The following is a 16659-nucleotide window of genomic DNA, read 5'->3' on the forward strand; positions in this document are numbered from 1 at the left end:
AAACCTTTGCAAAGTGTTGAGGTTCCCTTGTTAAAGTTTTTTAATGAATTGCCAATAGACAATTTGGATTATGGTTCTCAAAATCTCCAAGGATTCTTCACTTTCCCAGAGCTAAAACGTGAATGACCCTGTTTGATTTTTCTCTCTTTGTGGGTTTGTTGATTTTGGATTCTTTGATTTTAGCAGAAGTTTTTCAGACGTCAGAGTCTACGTTTCCATTTCAGACAACTGTAAACAATACATACTGATTTTGATAATAAAATTTTTGCACTTCCACCCAGATCCTATAAATGTCACAGACTCGAAGTGCACCTAGACATGATTGCAGTCTATTGTATTCTAACACCTCAATTTTTGTGAATCACTTTGACAGGGGATTCCCAAAACTTCCTCTTTTTCAAATAGGATAACATCATCCTAATCCTGGAAGCAAAAACTCCCGCACTTTTTTCTTGCAGCTCAACCTTTTCAACCACGAAGAACTCTGATGTATCTTCACTGCATTTAAATTAACCCTCGAATTTACATTTCTTCGAATTGAATTAAAGAAACCTCACGAATTTTTCGAAGAACCCTCTCCCTCTCTCTCTCTCTGTTCAAGAATAGCTCCCTAAGAGCGAATTGATGTCAGTGCGAACAATAAAATGAGGAGAAGATTTTGGCTTCAAACATATTTTGGCTTCAAACATCTTTTGAATTCTGGTCAGATGAACTCAGCTTAGAATAGTTATCTTGTTTGGCTCCGATCTTTATCCGTTTATTTTTGAATGATTGTATTGGGGTTTTGTTTTGTTTTTCCTGATTTTTTGCTGCCAAGAGTTTTTTGTAATTTTTCTAAAACTGTATAAATGAAACAAAATTCAAGTTTCTTTTATTGTTTTTTCAAATTCTTCCGTTTTCCTCCAATTTTCCCATTGAAACGCGTTTATTTTGAAATGAATGATATCATATGATTGGTTAGAAAACATTTCCCACATTGCTCTGCAAAATCCAGAAAACCACATCTGATTTTGACAGTTCAGATGTTGAAAATCAAAACAGAATTTCTCGAGTAAACACCTAGATAAATTGTTCAACATTATACATCGTTGCTATTTTCAACAATAATTATTCGAATCCTCTGCGCACGATATTGAGCTCTGATCGCCTCTAGACCTGCCACGCGACTGATCAGCAAAGTCAAAACGTTTATCACTCCCCGTCTTTTTTTTTGCATCTGTCCCACCTTTTGTCTGAAAACTCCAAAAAAAATCCGACAACTAAAATCATTTTTTTTGAACACGTCACTACTTTACACGTTCACTGGGGATGTCCACTTGTATCCCAAAAAAGGTTTCCGCATTTTCCAGACGAGTGCGTTAATTAAGAATTGAGGGACCTCCATTAGGTCAAACTGCAAGCATCCCTCTTTTTTGGAAATGTCACGGACATCCGACAGAAATTCCTGGTTATATAGTCTTGGTACTATTGTGGGTGTTTATGCTTCTAGTTTGATCTAGAATGTATGAATGTTCATTCTTAGATGTTCTAGAAAACTATTGTTAGATGTCTTTTTTACTAAAATGTGACATTTTTGGCGTCATTTCTGCTACAGTCATTTCTGCTCAAATATTTTATTCCAACAATTTGTCACGTTTTTGATCATTTTGTAGAATGCAGTGGAATGCTAATGAAAACTCCGCAAGCAACATTACTCGGCAGCAAGTGTTTTAATGTTTTCATTATCCTCCTTCTCCTCCTCTTCTTAATTTTTTATTCCATCCACTCGAGCTTGTTCGGTTTCAAACATCTCTAGGGATGCCTTTTTGGGGTCCTCCTCCATCTATACTACCGATAATAAGCTATCCCGTACTGGCTTCAGAAAAAAAACAATAAGATACGACTCATAAAAAAACTGACCCCATTTTGGAAAAATGAAAAAGGGACGCTCCTTATAAATAATTCACCTGAAAGTCGATGATTAGTTTGATTTGCAAATGTGGAGTAGTCATCACGTCATTTTACTTTCTATATCTCCAACCTATCCACTCCGCCCTCTCACATTTTTTTCGATGAGCCACCCATCTTTTGCTTTTCAGATCTTTGTCGTTTTTTTGCTTCTCGATTTTTTGTATTTGTTTTTTTCTAGTTGTCTTAGGTAGACATCTACATTTTCTTACGACAAAAATTCATTATCTTCCTGCTTTGGTTTGCAAACAGCTCGAATTTGTCGTTTTTTCCCTCCTAGTCCTCTCCCTCCCCTTCTCCTCCCATTTTCAGAGTATGCTCCTCCCATTTTAGAAAATGCAGGTGAAAAACTTGAATTGTTGAGCCCCTCGCTAAATTCGGTTTCATATCACTTTCATTCTGATAAAAAATTGGACTCTAACGTGAAAACACCAATTTTAAGTGTTTCTCAGGACAACATGCAGCACATCACCTACATCCTGATAGTTTTCTTCTTTGCTGGGGTCACCATGGCCAGTCAGGTACTATATTCCGAACTTTTCGAATCTTATTGTTCATTTTTAATAATTCTAGGCCTGGAAAAATGGACAATATGAAGACGTCGGTAACGGTGACGATTTGGTGAATTTTGATGTGAGTTGTGATCAAGTCATGTAATAGATGAAAAACAAAATTAGCAATTCGCGTATAGGAAATAGAAAATTACACGAACATTTGTATGTCGTTGACTCATTATCCTGTTCCTTGCAGAGGTATATCACACATAAAAGAGCCATCAACGGACAGCTCCGCCGGTCGAGTATTCGTTGGGGAAAGCGATCGGGTCTTCGAAACTTTGAAAGAGTTAGTTTGGGTTACTGTAGGAAGGAAAATATGTTCTTTGAAATTCGATACACTTCTGAACTCTTTGTTATTCACAAACAGAGTCCTCAATCATTCAGTTAGAACCTCCTTAAAAAATAGACACCACTTTAAGATGCCTGCGTTTTTTAGTTATTTCTGTCTTGCTTCCCTCATTTGAATTTTTAACGACGATTGCCCTATGTATGATCCCACGAGTTTAATGCAGGCGGAATATACAAGTCATTTTACTTGTCACGAGAATAGTATGAAATTAAAACAGGTGAAAAAAAAACACTTGTAGGGTTAGACCAAAGGGTTGAGTCACTGAAACATCATTTTGTTTTATAGGACATCCCATTGGTGCCAGATGAGTATTTGGTGATGTGGCCGGCTCCAGAGAAACAAGTGGGATTTGAGACCGTAGGTTTTAGATTTCTTGTTGTTTGTTTTCCATTTCCAGTTTCTCACAATCTGATTGCAGACCACCGCCTCATCGAGCTCAACCCAAACGCCGGAACAGGATGAATTTGAAAGCAATGAAAACGAGGAAGTGTTTTCCAAAGACAACCGCCGTATGGAACGTGTCGCCAAGGCTGGAATCCGACCAAAGTTAGCGTTGAGCAGCCGTCTCTGGGGGCGTTGAAAATGCATAATCATCGAATAGTTCATGCAATTTCTTCTCTCCGTTTGTGTATTTTGGTGAAATAAAGCTTGTGATCATGTTTGTGTTGTTTTTCAGTTTTCGTTCCGGAAGTGAATCCCTTTTTGTACTTTTTGAATGAATTTATAAAATTCAAAGGTTTCATGGAAGATCTACGGTCTATCAAGTGTTTGTTCATCTGTAGTTTGATTTGAGAAAAATTAGAAGAAACAAAAAAACAGTTGTTTTCAAAGTTCCGGATCAGTCTGTTTTCCAGAATCACTTCAAATCAGTACTGAGGAGATAATGGAACTACAGTAAACATGCAAACAATAGGAGGCCATCCTATGTTTTTACGTGGAGCATAATATTACAATTTTTGTAAAATATAGTACAGTTGCATAAGTTGATAACATTTTTTCCAAAATATCACTATCATTTTATCATTTAAGAGTTTTTTGTTATTTTCTAAAGAAATTGAAATAATTGAGTACAAAAACATGTGTAAAGTGGGCTTCTATTAGAGTGTTCACAGTAGCTGTGGAGAAACATTGTTAAAAATAGTTTTTTTTCTTGCTGACCACATATCATAAAACATAACTACGAAATAAAACTGGATCTTCCCACTGAAAAGTCAATGAATACAAACACACTATTTTTTTTCCTATAGAGATCGTTCATAATAATATGAGGTAGATCAAATTGCATACAAACACACCCACACACACACACACACACACACACACACACACACACACACACACACATCGTTTCCTGATTGAATAATTATGATTCACACCTTTTATCTGCTATCGTCGGTTAGTTTGAGAGAAACAAAAGGGGGTCTTGACAATTTCTCGTTTCCCAGCGACCAGAAGTGTCAATCTTCTGCCTCTTATATCATCTTCCACACAATTTTCTTTTTTTATCTAGTTGGCCCACCCTTCTCCGTACGTATCCCTCAGTTTTCCTTGTTTCTGATGAGAAGTGATTGTATTCATCGTTTCTCCTTGCCTAATAGTTTATTTTCTACAAAGCCACACACAAACACTTGTTATTCATTTAGGACACCATGAAGAATTTTTGATTGAACCATCTTTTCACCTGTACACTCAATGACCTTCATTCCCTTTTCGAGAAAATTCATGAATGATCTGGTTTTGCATAAAAACCGTTTACAAAACTTCGATGAATAGAATAAGTCTCACACTTCTCAATTCAAGCGTGAATCTTTTCAGTTTAAGTGCGGCCTAACCCACCGTATTCATCCTATAGAAAACCAATTTCTCTTTCTTACAAATTTGAGTCATATCCATATATCTTTTGATTTTTTAGTATCCACCATGAACTTTGATATGTGATATAAAGTAATTCTTAATGTTTTGTTTCAAATCGAATTACGCGATTTGTAGAGGTAAAACATTTTAGTTTGCGAAAAACTAGGAAAAATAGTTTTTCCTAGAAAACCCGTTACGTAACTAATTGGTTGGTTCCTGAACGGATGCGAACTGAAATCAAATCACATGATCGGGACTAAGACTGTTATTGGTCATGTAGAAAATTGGGAAAAATTTTTTAAAGGGGTACTGGTTTTTCTAACTGGTTTAAACAACCCGAATTCCAGAGAAAAGGAAATACCTTTGGAACGAAACGACCAGGTGTTCACCGAATCAAAGACCAAGACGACCATTCAGATATAAGAATCGGTCACTTGCTATCTTCCTGATCGTCGTGCCACCTTTGGAAAAACGTCCAGGAACCAAATCACTAGTCAATATTTTTTCTGTGTTGTACCGTCACTTCCAATCCGACAGTCTGCAAGCTTCATCTTTGTGTATATCATATTGGATCCTCGTCATTCACACTCTCTCTTCTCACTTTATTCATGCTTAGACAGACCTCAAAAGCTAAGGCTTACGTAACAGGTTCTCTTTTCTCTTCCCCCCATATTCGTATCGTTTTTCGCGCGTTTTAGCGATTTTTCCTTTTTTTTCCGCTGCTACTTTGCGTGTCGTATTGCTTTGTTAAACTGTGGTAGATTTTAGATTTTAGAGATTTTAGACTTTGATATGACATGAAATTTTTTCTGCCGAGTAATGCCCTTATAAACATCGTACTAACTTCCGTTTTTGCCACTTTTCTTGATTGAACGTTTTCCAGATATGGTTCAAACTTGCCTTTTCCTCCTTGCACTCTCATTTTCATTTGTCTCATCTCAATATCTCAACTTAAACCTTCATAGACACCAAAGCTGTGCCTGGCGGAAAAGTGAGTCAAAGATCTGTCGCACTCTTTATCTAAATTACTCAATTTCAGGCTCTCACTGGAATCGCAAAATTGAATTCCAAGGTGGTCACTCGGACAGTGGAGCACTCCTCAAGCCTACAGATCAAAAGGGATGCTATGCAATTAGTGTGAGTCTGAAAACAAAGATGAAAAATAAGTGTGAAAGCATGAAAATAATAATAATAATAATATTAATAATAACCGTCGAATCTCGTTCAGGGAAAAGTAAAAATTCATGAAGATGTGAGTGACCAGTTGTTGATCTACTTGTCCGTTTCGACGACTGGTGACACCCAGAGACCGCCAGAAGTGTGCAGGGATGCTAACCCGGAAACTGGATGCGGTGGAGTCGGATCCTGGTAATCTATTTTTGGAAATGTGAAAACTAGGCAACGGTGACTAAAATCTCAAAATAAGAATTTTTCAAATGGCAGCATTCCCAGTTTTCCAAATGTCTTATTTTCAGATGCCAAAATTATAATCAGTTTCTCTTTGTCGGGAATTTTAACAAACAAAAAATAAGAAAAAAAAGAACTGAAGAGAGTGGGATTCGAACCCACGCCCCCGAAGGGACTGGTGCCTTAAACCAGCGCCTTAGACCGCTCGGCCATCTCTCCACATGAACTAGACACAGGGTAAAAGACATGATAAGCTCACGGCTTTTGTTGCGCTTTTGAAAATTTTCCTCTCGATTTTTTTCACAATAGATAGGAGAACAAACTACACATATTTTCTTCAAGATGAATTATAAATGAAAAGATGTTGTTTCAGTCTTTATTGCCGCCCGTGCGATTCGTTGGACTCGCTGACCAAAATTCTCGGAGCTCAACTTGTTGTGAACGGAAAGCCAGCCGGATGCGAACCATTGAAAGTGAGGAGATACAAGAAAACAAAAATTCATAGCTGATGAGTGTTTTTCCAGAAAGGCGAATATGACAATGTGGAGCTCCGTTTCTGTCTTCCGAAACTTGCCGCGCTTTTGGAGTGGCAGGGAATCTCTGAAGATGCTTTAGATCATATTCTGGCAGCCACCACTCAGGTTTGAATGGATGCGGTTTTTTGGGGTTAACATAAAAATTAATTCCAGGAAGGAAATGGTCCACCAAAACTCAGCTTGTTCGTCACCGTTTATTTGTTCGACAAGGACATCAAACCACTTCTTGTGTAAGTTTCTGTAGACAGAAGGCTGATCTGAAATGGTCTCTGTGGTCCTGATGTATCGAAATGCAAATGATTTCATCCATCTGCTCAGTGACACTAATAAGATCTCTGAAATATGTTTCACCTGTAAACGTGGAAATTTCGTTTGATCCCAATTGAGTGCATGATGAGGTTATGAATTATTAAACTTTCTTTCAAATTCAAATAGAAAAAAATTAGGGAAAACAATCAGTTTTTGAACAATAAATATATATTCCATCTTAACACGGTTATGGAGTAATTAACTTTTGAATCTGGTTTCTTGGAACACAAAAATGTGCTCTTTTACAGTTCACAACGCAAGCTCGAATCGCGTATCCGTGAATTGCGTAAGTTGGGCAACGACGAGCAGGTGGATTCTCAGACGTACTGGAACTTGCCCTTCAATCAAATTATCAAAAAACAATCCGTATTTGTTGGATGTCACAAATTATACGGAACCATCAGTTTGAGTGATATTCAAGCAAAGAGAAAGTGAAGATAAGAAATGGATGAGACACGATGATAACTTCCTGTTTATTCTTTTAGTTTATGCGGGTTCATTCTCTGTGAATTTTGAGAATAAATGTGACGAAAATGATTTTGAATGTTTGACAAATTATTGACAGGGCTGATATTCGGATTCGGAGGGATGAATGAATTAAAATTCGAAATCCTACAAAAAACTTTATTTGAAATTTTTGGCATTCAAACAAAAATTCAAATAAATTTTCATATTGCCATTCTTATAATAAATAAATGGAGTGGTGTCTGTGCTCTTCTTTTCTTCTTTTCTTCTTTGTATGTCATTCCGTTTTTTTCCCAGGAGGAAAGTTTTCCACACATCCGCCACACCCAATTTAATCTTCCGTAAAATTTTTAAGGTTGGCAAGTCTGAATAACAATAAAAAATAGTAAAGATTCAAATTAGAGAAGCGAAGCGACGATTTTGCGCCGCAGGCTCACCAGCCAGCCGTTAGAAGCGCCGGAGGAGCGGCAAACCGGCAGGTTGCCAAGAACAAAATTAATATATTCAAAAAGTAATTTATTCAGAACATTTAATGAAGACAGTGTAAATATCGTAGAACATCAAAAATTCTGGTCGCGTACCGTGAAACCTGTGATGAGAAAGGCACTGTCCACTTTGAGCCGATTCATCTCAATTTCTGTGAAAGATATCACAAAGGTGTCAACAGACAAAACACTTCTGATATTATGATAGACAATCTATCAACTAACAACTTTTTGATATCTTTTACAGAAATCAGGAGAAATAGACTTGAAGTCAGATGTTAGTAGTATTTCTATCACAAGTTATATTGTATTTCGAAAGGGAAAGCTTCTTGAGAAACACACCGTATAGATGCCAACTCATTCCGTCAACTTTGAGCTCGATTATCTCATTTCCTGTAAAAGATATCAACAATTTGTCAACAGAGAAATTGTTTGACATAATATCAATAATACTCTAACAATTGAACATTTTCTGATATCTCTCACAGAAATCGGGATAATTTATCTCGAAGATAACGGTTTGGGTGAGCTTCTATTAGAGAAAGTAGGACGTATGTTAGCAAAATATAAAGTGTACCGCTCTGATACCGTCTGAGCTACGCGCCATCAAATTTGACTGTTGCTATTTTTGTGTCATTATTTCTACTGTCACACTGTATCCAAAAATGCTGTGATGTCTCATTTTCATTGAAGAGCTCGAGATACTGTAAACACTGGAAGCGAAACCCTAACTGTCATAGTTAACCTATTTATCTTGGTCCTCATAGGAAAAATCAAAAAATTCATCTGAGAAAATACGTAGAACATTATGATGATTTTTTTGTTTTTATCATACTTCGATTTATTTCTTAGGAACCAAGATATTTTTGATGGCCAAGTTGAGAGTTAAAAGGCAATCTATTAAAGTGTTTAGGATGCTCCGATGTGCTCTTTTTTTGATTCAGGGCAAAATGATTTAGATTTAGTTTGATGTTTTACAGTTGGAATTGAACATTTGAAACTCTCATTTTCTTATTTTCAATGATCAAGAAGTCATTGTTTGTGATATTTTGTAACACATTTTTTTCCTCTCGAGGTTAACTACTTTCGTTCAACTTTTAATGTTATGTGACACCTGGGTTTATGATTCACGTTTTTGTTCTCGATTCAGAAGCTTTTTTCTCGACGTCACCAGAGATATCAATAACGTCTCCTCGCTGCAAGCCGTCATACCCTCATAACCGTCATGACCTCGAAACACACCTCGAAACATTCGACACTCATTTAGAGGTAAAAGTATCACTGAAAAGAAATAAAAGCTGACATAAAAAAAGAAAAGTGGTTTTCATCACTGTCTCTGACTTTCGTTACACTTTTGTACAATTCTTCATATACTCCCCTTTCACCTTTCTCCCCCCTCTTTTTTACTGTAAACCAATCTGAAATCCAGCTGAAAAGGGGTGTGAAAGGAGGGCAGGTCCCTTCGAATCACTTCATAAGCCACGACACCTTCATTTTCTTATATTGGTTTCAGTTACCGCGCCTAGATGTTGGTCGTCTTTTTGGCATCGTCATTTATTCTTGTCTCAGTTTCAAATGCTTTAGAAAATGTCGATCTGGGCAAAGATCTTAGTGTAACCCTTGAACTCATTAAACATCAACCATGTAAAGGTGAGTTGTTATTTTTAATGTTTCCTGTACATATAATTGGTTTTCAGCGGGGAAGTGGACAAAGAAACTAGAGTTTGAGTCTGGAAATGATAGAAAGGGACCAAAACTTGAGACACAGGAAGGTAAACCTAATTGTTTCACTATTGGAGGACAAGTCGAAGTACTTGAGGTAGGTATTGGTCATTAACTGAATTTGAATAGCTTTTAATTCAGAGTTTGAAAAAATTCTCGCTCAAGCAAAACTGATGATTTTCAAAATACTTTGTCAAAAAATATAATCACGAAAATCCATTGAGCATGTGAATATTTGAATAAGTATCCCTAATTTCCTTTGTAATAGCTCTTCCATATTTAAAATTGTTAATTTACGAAATCTGAATGTCATTGCAGGACTTCCCTGGAGACTTCTCCATCTACTTGGAGCTCAAGAACACCGCCAAGAAAAATACCGTACCAGAGAAATGCGTTAGACAGCCAGAAAACGGATGTGGAGGATTTGGATCCTGGTAAGCATCATCTGAGTTGTGCAGATTTTACCCTTGAACTTTCAGCTTGTACTGCAACGCCTGTGAAACATTTGGGGACAAACTAGGAGTTCGAGCTCAGCTTCTCCTTGATGGACAACCAATCAGTTGCTCCGTATGTTTGATTCTCCTAGTTTTTTGATGAAATTTATTGATTTTGTTCAGGATGGATTGAAGAAAGGAAGCTACAACAACTTGAAACTTGCTTTCTGCCTTCCAGACATTGACGACGTAATTAGCTCTCAGGGACTTAGCAAGGAATCATTCTTGCAATTGATCCAAGCTGATGTGAGTTGAATCTAAAATTCAAAGATTCATATTTTGCTTTTTTCCAGGATGGAAACCATGTTCGTGCTATGGGAATCTTTGCCACTGTCTACGTTTTCGACTCTGACGTCAGTAAACAAATGTCAACCCAAATTAAAATCGAGGGAGTTTACCGTAGAACCAAGTACAGCTTCTTCAAAGACCAACCACTCCCGGCTGAGGTCTACTGGTCCCTTCCATTTAACCAGATGCTCAAAAATCAACAGAGCTACGTTGCTTGCCATAAGATCTATGGAAACTTGAAGGTCAACCGAAAATAATTTTATGACACATTTTTGATTATTTGATTTATTTGTAAATAACAGTAATATTTTATGCTATTCTATTTTAAGATGAATAAATGTGTTTTTTCAAGCAATTTTGTTTTTTTCAAATTAATTTTGAAACTTCTGATAACAACAATTGTATGGGTTGAGCATTTTTATTTTATTTGACGCCGTCTGAGCTAGACACGTGGGACCTTTTGCATAAATGTTTTTTTGTACAAAACCGTACAAAACCGAGCTAAGAAATAGTGTCTTTCAGAAATCGGCAATTAATTAAAAAAATGAGGAATTTTTAAAAAATTCTGGGAATGCAAAGTTTTTCATCTGATTCTGTTTTATATCCTCCAAACTTTCCAAAGTGATTGCAAACTTGATCGCCAGGCTCCAGGCTCCTGAAAATCGCCAGATTGGCTGAAAATCAGTAAAACTAATGGAAGGTCTTCACCATCAGTTTTGATAGCGTTTATCTCCACGTTTTTCAACGATTAATAAAAGCAATCAACCGAAACAACCTTATAGATGGTACAGAAAATGTTTAATCAATTGACCAATATTTGAAAAAATACACAAAAAACTTGATTGAAAGTTCTGGGTTGTGTGACTCTTTGATTACAAGATTTAGGATATCTCAATGTTAATAGTCAAGAATGTTTCGCATTAAATATTTCCCGTTGAGAGTCCCTATCTTTTCGTTAAAATTTGGGCATCACTGATCGAGTCAAAAAACGAACAAAACGAAAAGTAGAATTCAATGTAATTTCTATTTCGTAGTGTTGATTTAAAATTTTTACAACTCGAAAATAATCTTGATCAAACCGGTGGTCTTCGGTTCTCCGTTGTCCATTGAAATTTTTTAAAAATGGTAGAAGAGCTCCAATTCCGTTAACATCAGTACTCTCCACCGTTAATTCGCATCTGTGTTATTTTTTTCAGGAAACACTAGCTGTTTTTCGAAAATTTTAAACAATGTACAATGTCCGTCGCTATCTTTGGAAAGAAAAAACCGATGTGTATATAATTTCATAGTAGCAATTTTCAGTTCACTCGCAGATTTCAGCAAATTAGTAACTTCCGTTTCCTGAAATTTCACTTTTTCGGAATATACCATATTCAACATGTTTAACTGTTTTAATCATGAAATCAAGTCAAGTATGCCTAGGGGAAATTACTGGAAAGTCCTTTTATGTTTACTGGCGGTTGTCACTGAATTTGAGCAATCGATCGTTATCTGTTGTTTTACAACACAATATGAATGTCACAACATGATTTATTCGATTAGATTGCTCGGTGAATAGGCAAGTAATTATTTTTGTTTCCCAGGAGATGCTAGATAAGATACTGTGAAAGATGATCTGAAAATCTAGAAATTTTAAATTTTCATCCGCAACTGCTCGAAATTCACAACTTAAATTCCGAAATGGAACAAAGACATGCATACTTGATGTTCCAGTTGAACACTGAACATTAAGAGAACATTAAAGTCGTGTCGAACTAGTTTTCATCATCAATTTTGCTTTTTTCAGCTTCCTTTATGCAAATTCATGAGATGTTTCAGTGGTCAACAGCAACAACCCAAAACAAAACCGGAAATTTCTACTAAAATTCCAATTTAGCATTCAGATTTCCAGCAAAAACGTCGCCCATCTTTAAAGTCAGCGTCCCCTTTCTCTTTTGTGCTTTGACAATTCCATTGTTTGCCTCATTCTCATTTGACGATTCGAAATAAGAAAATGTGAAACGTTAGAAAAAACGAAGAAGAAATAGAAGAAGCGATGAGTGGAATAGTATGACGTAGACAGTCGCCATACAAAGGAAAAAGCAATTGATACCAGCTTTCTTGAACTTCTCCTCTCCTCATTGTTCTGTTCCCTCGTTTTGTCCTCGTTTACTCGTATACAGCTTTACACTATTTTACTTCAATTGTGTAAAACCTATGATCAACCTATTCAACTTTTGGACTTTTGACACAAATCACGGAAAATTCTACACTATCCTAACAGCATTATTGGAAAAAGTTCAACTTCCATGAACGAACGTTCAAAGTATTTAGCCAGCTAGAAGAACGGCTAGAGGCTACATCAAGATATAGACAATTAAAAATACTACATATGTTGAATGAACGCAGCGATGATGTCACCGATAACGAGTTCTCTTTATACACCATACAGTTGTTTTTGCTTTTGCTTCTTCACATCTTGGTTTCTACGATTTCGTAGTCGATCACAACAACAAAACATAAAACATCAAACTTGCTGAACAGTCAGAAATCAACAACGATTTGTTTATTGAACTAATCAAAAGTATAAAAAACTAGGGACAAATGGGGAAGGGTTGAAAAAACACCCAAAATATTTTGATCCGATGGCAGAGATCTCTTGAAACAAAAGAAAAAGAAATATTAGAAAATTGATTTTTTGGAAACATTCAGTGATCACAAAATGAGAAGTCAATAGCATCTGAGATATATCTGCAGAGATCAAGTCGTGATAGTGTGCGTTTAAAATATATTCTGAATACCGTATTCTCATTGATGTCAACCTAAGCCGTCAACTTCGAGCTCAATCATCTCGACTCCGGTGAGAGATATAAAAAATTGTCAACAGCTAAAATATTGGTGATATTTCAGAACAAATAATTTATTTGGACAGATTTTTGCTATTCTTCACAGAACCTGAGATAATGCAGCTCAAAGTTAGTGGTTTGGGTAAGTTCCAATTATGGAAATACCATAACATAGCGGTTCATAATGCTTCTAATTGGAAGAAAAACAAAAACAAAATGTGCAGTTTTTATGATCACAATGAACGAGATGATTTTTTACTACTGATATGTTTTTGATAATTTCTGCATACCGGAAACCAACGAACCATCTTCCACAAATTTGAAAAATTTATAGAAAATAACCTAAAACCTGTAATAAAAAGGCCGCCACAATGTAAAGTTCGAGCTGGTTTTTCTTGGCTTCTTTTTTCTTGGCTCCAACTCAGATGAATTGGTTCAAAACGAAAAGTTAAGGGATCTTTCTATTAAAGGTTGACGGTAATCTTCATTCACACAAAATGTCAAGAAACCCGAGAACAATCTAATTTTTAATTTCAAACAAGAACCAAAACAATTCTAGACTCCTATTCTATCAATGTTGTTATCAAAAGGTTAACCACCGATTGTGACGACATTCTGTGCCCTGGACAATGCCATTGAAATTTTCTTTCTCCTTCTATTTCAGGTCTCCTCTTCCATTATCTTCTTTTCTCGCTCATCCTACTCTTCTATTCATTGTACCGTTTTTTTTTGCCTTTTCCTCTTGTCTCCTCAAGAGGTGGGGGTCGCGTGCCTAGGTAGGGTGGGCAGCAGCCGCCTTTCGCGAAAAAAACAACTCCGCCCACTGTATTCTGTCCTATCACGCCGACTTCGACGTCTCCTGTGGCCAGTGTGTCGAGAAACACGACTTGCGTTAATGACGACCCGAAGAATCGTACTGTTCTGCGCCGTCGTCGCGTGCGTCTATGCCGCCTCGTCGTCGGAGATCTCCGTCCGTATCGAACGACACTTCCCTTGCTCAGCCAGCTCAGGTATGTTTCTTTTTTTTTAAATATCAGTTATCATTTAAACATTATTTCTTGTCGAGAATAGATCTACAAAATTCTGAACTCATTCGTAAATCATATTTTTCTTTCACTAATGAAAATTAACATTAAGAATAACACTAAAAATCCAACTTAGGCTTCCCGTAAATTTGAAATCATCTAGAAAATCTGATAAACTTATAATATCACTTTCGATTTTTTGAGCTGTTTGATTTCATACTGGTCATTAATGTGACCATTCTTCTAGATTCTAGACTTCAAAAATTTCAAAAACCTCCCCATTTTTTCTTTAACTTCTCAGGCAATTTAAAAACTGCACACGTATCAAATTGAAATCTTTCAAAAAATCCAGTATTTTTCAACAAATCGAACAATTCAAACGACGACTATCACACACGTCATTCTCAACAAACTATCCATCGAAAAAAAACGTGTTTCTTGATTAGATATTTTGCAAAAAGTGCATTGTGTCTCCGTCTAGGCAGTACTCATACCCCTTCCCCCTTGACCTACAGTGACTTTAGATTTATCACTATGGATTTCGATCCAAAAAAAAGAGTGATTATGACTGTAGGAAGTGCGCGGCCTTGGATAGATATACTGGTGGTGTCGGTTGATAGAATACCGATAAAAGAGTAGAGAGAATTAGATAGGGTATCAGCAGAAAGAAAAACTGACGACACAACGACGTCCCGATTCGATCTCAATGTCCCTTTTGGCTATTTCCTGTTTTGTCGGACACTGCTTCGCCAAATCCCGAGACATCGGAAAAGAATGACAGGAACTTCTGATGAGTCGTGCTTCTTGCACGGAACACGTAACATTCTATGACTAATGAAACATTGATCTATCGAGTTCGAAAATCAAATTGACATTGATTCACATTACCGGTCAATAAGATATTCAAACATGTATGTTACAGTTAACTTTAAGCATTTTGAAAAGCCTGGAGCTCGGCTGTCGAGTGTCGATCCACTTTAAAAACTTTGAAGGGTATAAAACAAATTTAGATTGAAAACTTTGCATTCACAGAATGGTTTGAACACCTCCAATTACTGATTTCTGGAAGACACCACCTTCTGGCTCATTTTTGAACTGAAACGGGAAAAAAAATTTTTTTAGAAATCGGCGATTAGCTGAAAATCTAGGAGTTACAGAAACTCTGCAAACACAGAGTTATCAATCTATGTCTGTTCTACACCCTCCAAAGTTTTCAAAGTGATCCGACACTTAACAGCAAAGCTCTAGACTTCTGAAAATGGTCAAAGTCAATTGAAATGGACCGGTACTGTATTTTCAAAAAGAGAAAAGCCGTTGAAATACATTTTCCAATAGTGAACTGTTTTTAGGACCAAAGAAAGATAGCTTGCTGATCAAATTCCCATCATACAAAACCGCCGGAGTCCAATTCCACGAAGAGATCAGCGAGAATGGACACAAGTGCTTCAGAATGTCCGGAGGAAAAGTTGAGGTGAGATTTGTCTAACAAATTGCTCAAAAATAACACATGGGAACATTTTCAGGTGTACGCTCCAGGACTCGACGGATCCAAGAAGTATTACGTGCACCTTGAGACCAGAATTGGAATCCACGGAAAGCCAGAAAGATGCGTGAATGCTGACTCAAACGGATGCGGAGGAATCGGATCATGGTAGGATTTTATGAAATATCCAATTTTTAATTTTGTTTTGATTATTGTGACAATTAAGAAAAATAGAATTCCGAATTTTGAATTTTTCTCAATTTTCAACATTCCAGCGTCCACTGCGACATTTGCCACACCATGGGAGGATCCCTCAAGAACTTTGTACAAATCTTCCAAGCCGACAAGCCAGCTCAATGCTCCAGCAAGGGACTTCCATCAGGATCCTACACCGATCTCTCCCTTCGTGTCTGCCTTCCAACCAAGAACGAGCTTCTTCCATTCCTTGACCAAAACGCTTCCCGTGCCGAGCAACTTTGGGACCTCTTCGTCAGCTCCCGTGCTCGTTCCGGAGAGATCCCACTCGTTATTGCTGCTCGTTTGTTCGATCGCCCAATCAACAACATGGATGCCAAGTCTCTCAACACCATTCTCCACGACACAAAGGAAGGAATGATTGGATGCCACTGGATCTACGCCACTGTTTCCCAACCAAACTAAATCGTTCCTTGTTTTTATTCTGCCTTCTATTTTACTTCATTTTCTTTCATTTTTCACCATTTCCATCGATTCTGGTTGAGTCGGTGTGTGTATCTGTATGTCAGTGGACAACCGGGTAAAACCAACAAAATGATTACAACTGTTTTTTTTTAAATAGTTACCCCTACCCCCCGTATAGGATCAACACTATTTTGTATGAATAAATTTTTGGAATTCTTTTTTCTTTTTACAGTGAAATTTTTTAGATTCTCAC

At 36.9% G+C, this 16659-nt stretch overlaps 4 protein-coding genes and 1 non-coding gene across 5 annotated transcripts; 4 read left to right on the forward strand and 1 right to left on the reverse strand.

Annotated features, from left to right (window-relative positions):
• Positions 1–2405: 2405 nt before the first annotated feature.
• Positions 2406–3433, forward strand: CBG16924 (the record flags this gene model as incomplete). The annotated part of the gene is made up of 5 exons (XM_002645146.1): positions 2406–2468; positions 2521–2580; positions 2698–2790; positions 3139–3210; positions 3272–3433. The coding sequence occupies 5 exons, from the start codon at positions 2406–2408 to the stop codon at positions 3431–3433; spliced, it is 450 nt and encodes a 149-aa protein (XP_002645192.1).
• A 2159-nt stretch (positions 3434–5592) lies between these two features.
• CBG16925 lies at positions 5593–7394 on the forward strand (the record flags this gene model as incomplete). Its single annotated transcript, XM_002645147.1, has 7 exons — positions 5593–5698; positions 5747–5844; positions 5936–6075; positions 6488–6587; positions 6639–6755; positions 6804–6880; positions 7208–7394. The coding sequence occupies 7 exons, from the start codon at positions 5593–5595 to the stop codon at positions 7392–7394; spliced, it is 825 nt and encodes a 274-aa protein (XP_002645193.1).
• On the reverse strand, positions 6252–6333 carry CBG28722. Its single transcript has one exon. It is a non-coding gene (tRNA).
• Positions 7395–9435: 2041 nt separating the features above from the next.
• CBG16926 lies at positions 9436–10670 on the forward strand (the record flags this gene model as incomplete). Its single annotated transcript, XM_002645148.1, has 6 exons — positions 9436–9559; positions 9607–9728; positions 9950–10065; positions 10111–10198; positions 10249–10371; positions 10419–10670. 6 exons carry the CDS (start codon positions 9436–9438, stop codon positions 10668–10670), a joined length of 825 nt encoding a protein of 274 aa, XP_002645194.1.
• Positions 10671–14133: 3463 nt separating this feature from the next.
• CBG16927 lies at positions 14134–16406 on the forward strand (the record flags this gene model as incomplete). Its single annotated transcript, XM_002645149.1, has 4 exons — positions 14134–14248; positions 15613–15734; positions 15787–15914; positions 16022–16406. 4 exons carry the CDS (start codon positions 14134–14136, stop codon positions 16404–16406), a joined length of 750 nt encoding a protein of 249 aa, XP_002645195.1.
• Positions 16407–16659: the final 253 nt, after the last annotated feature.

This window comes from Caenorhabditis briggsae, assembly GCF_000004555.2.
Source record: "Caenorhabditis briggsae complete genome, chrX, whole genome shotgun sequence".
NCBI lineage: Eukaryota > Metazoa > Nematoda > Chromadorea > Rhabditida > Rhabditidae > Caenorhabditis > Caenorhabditis briggsae.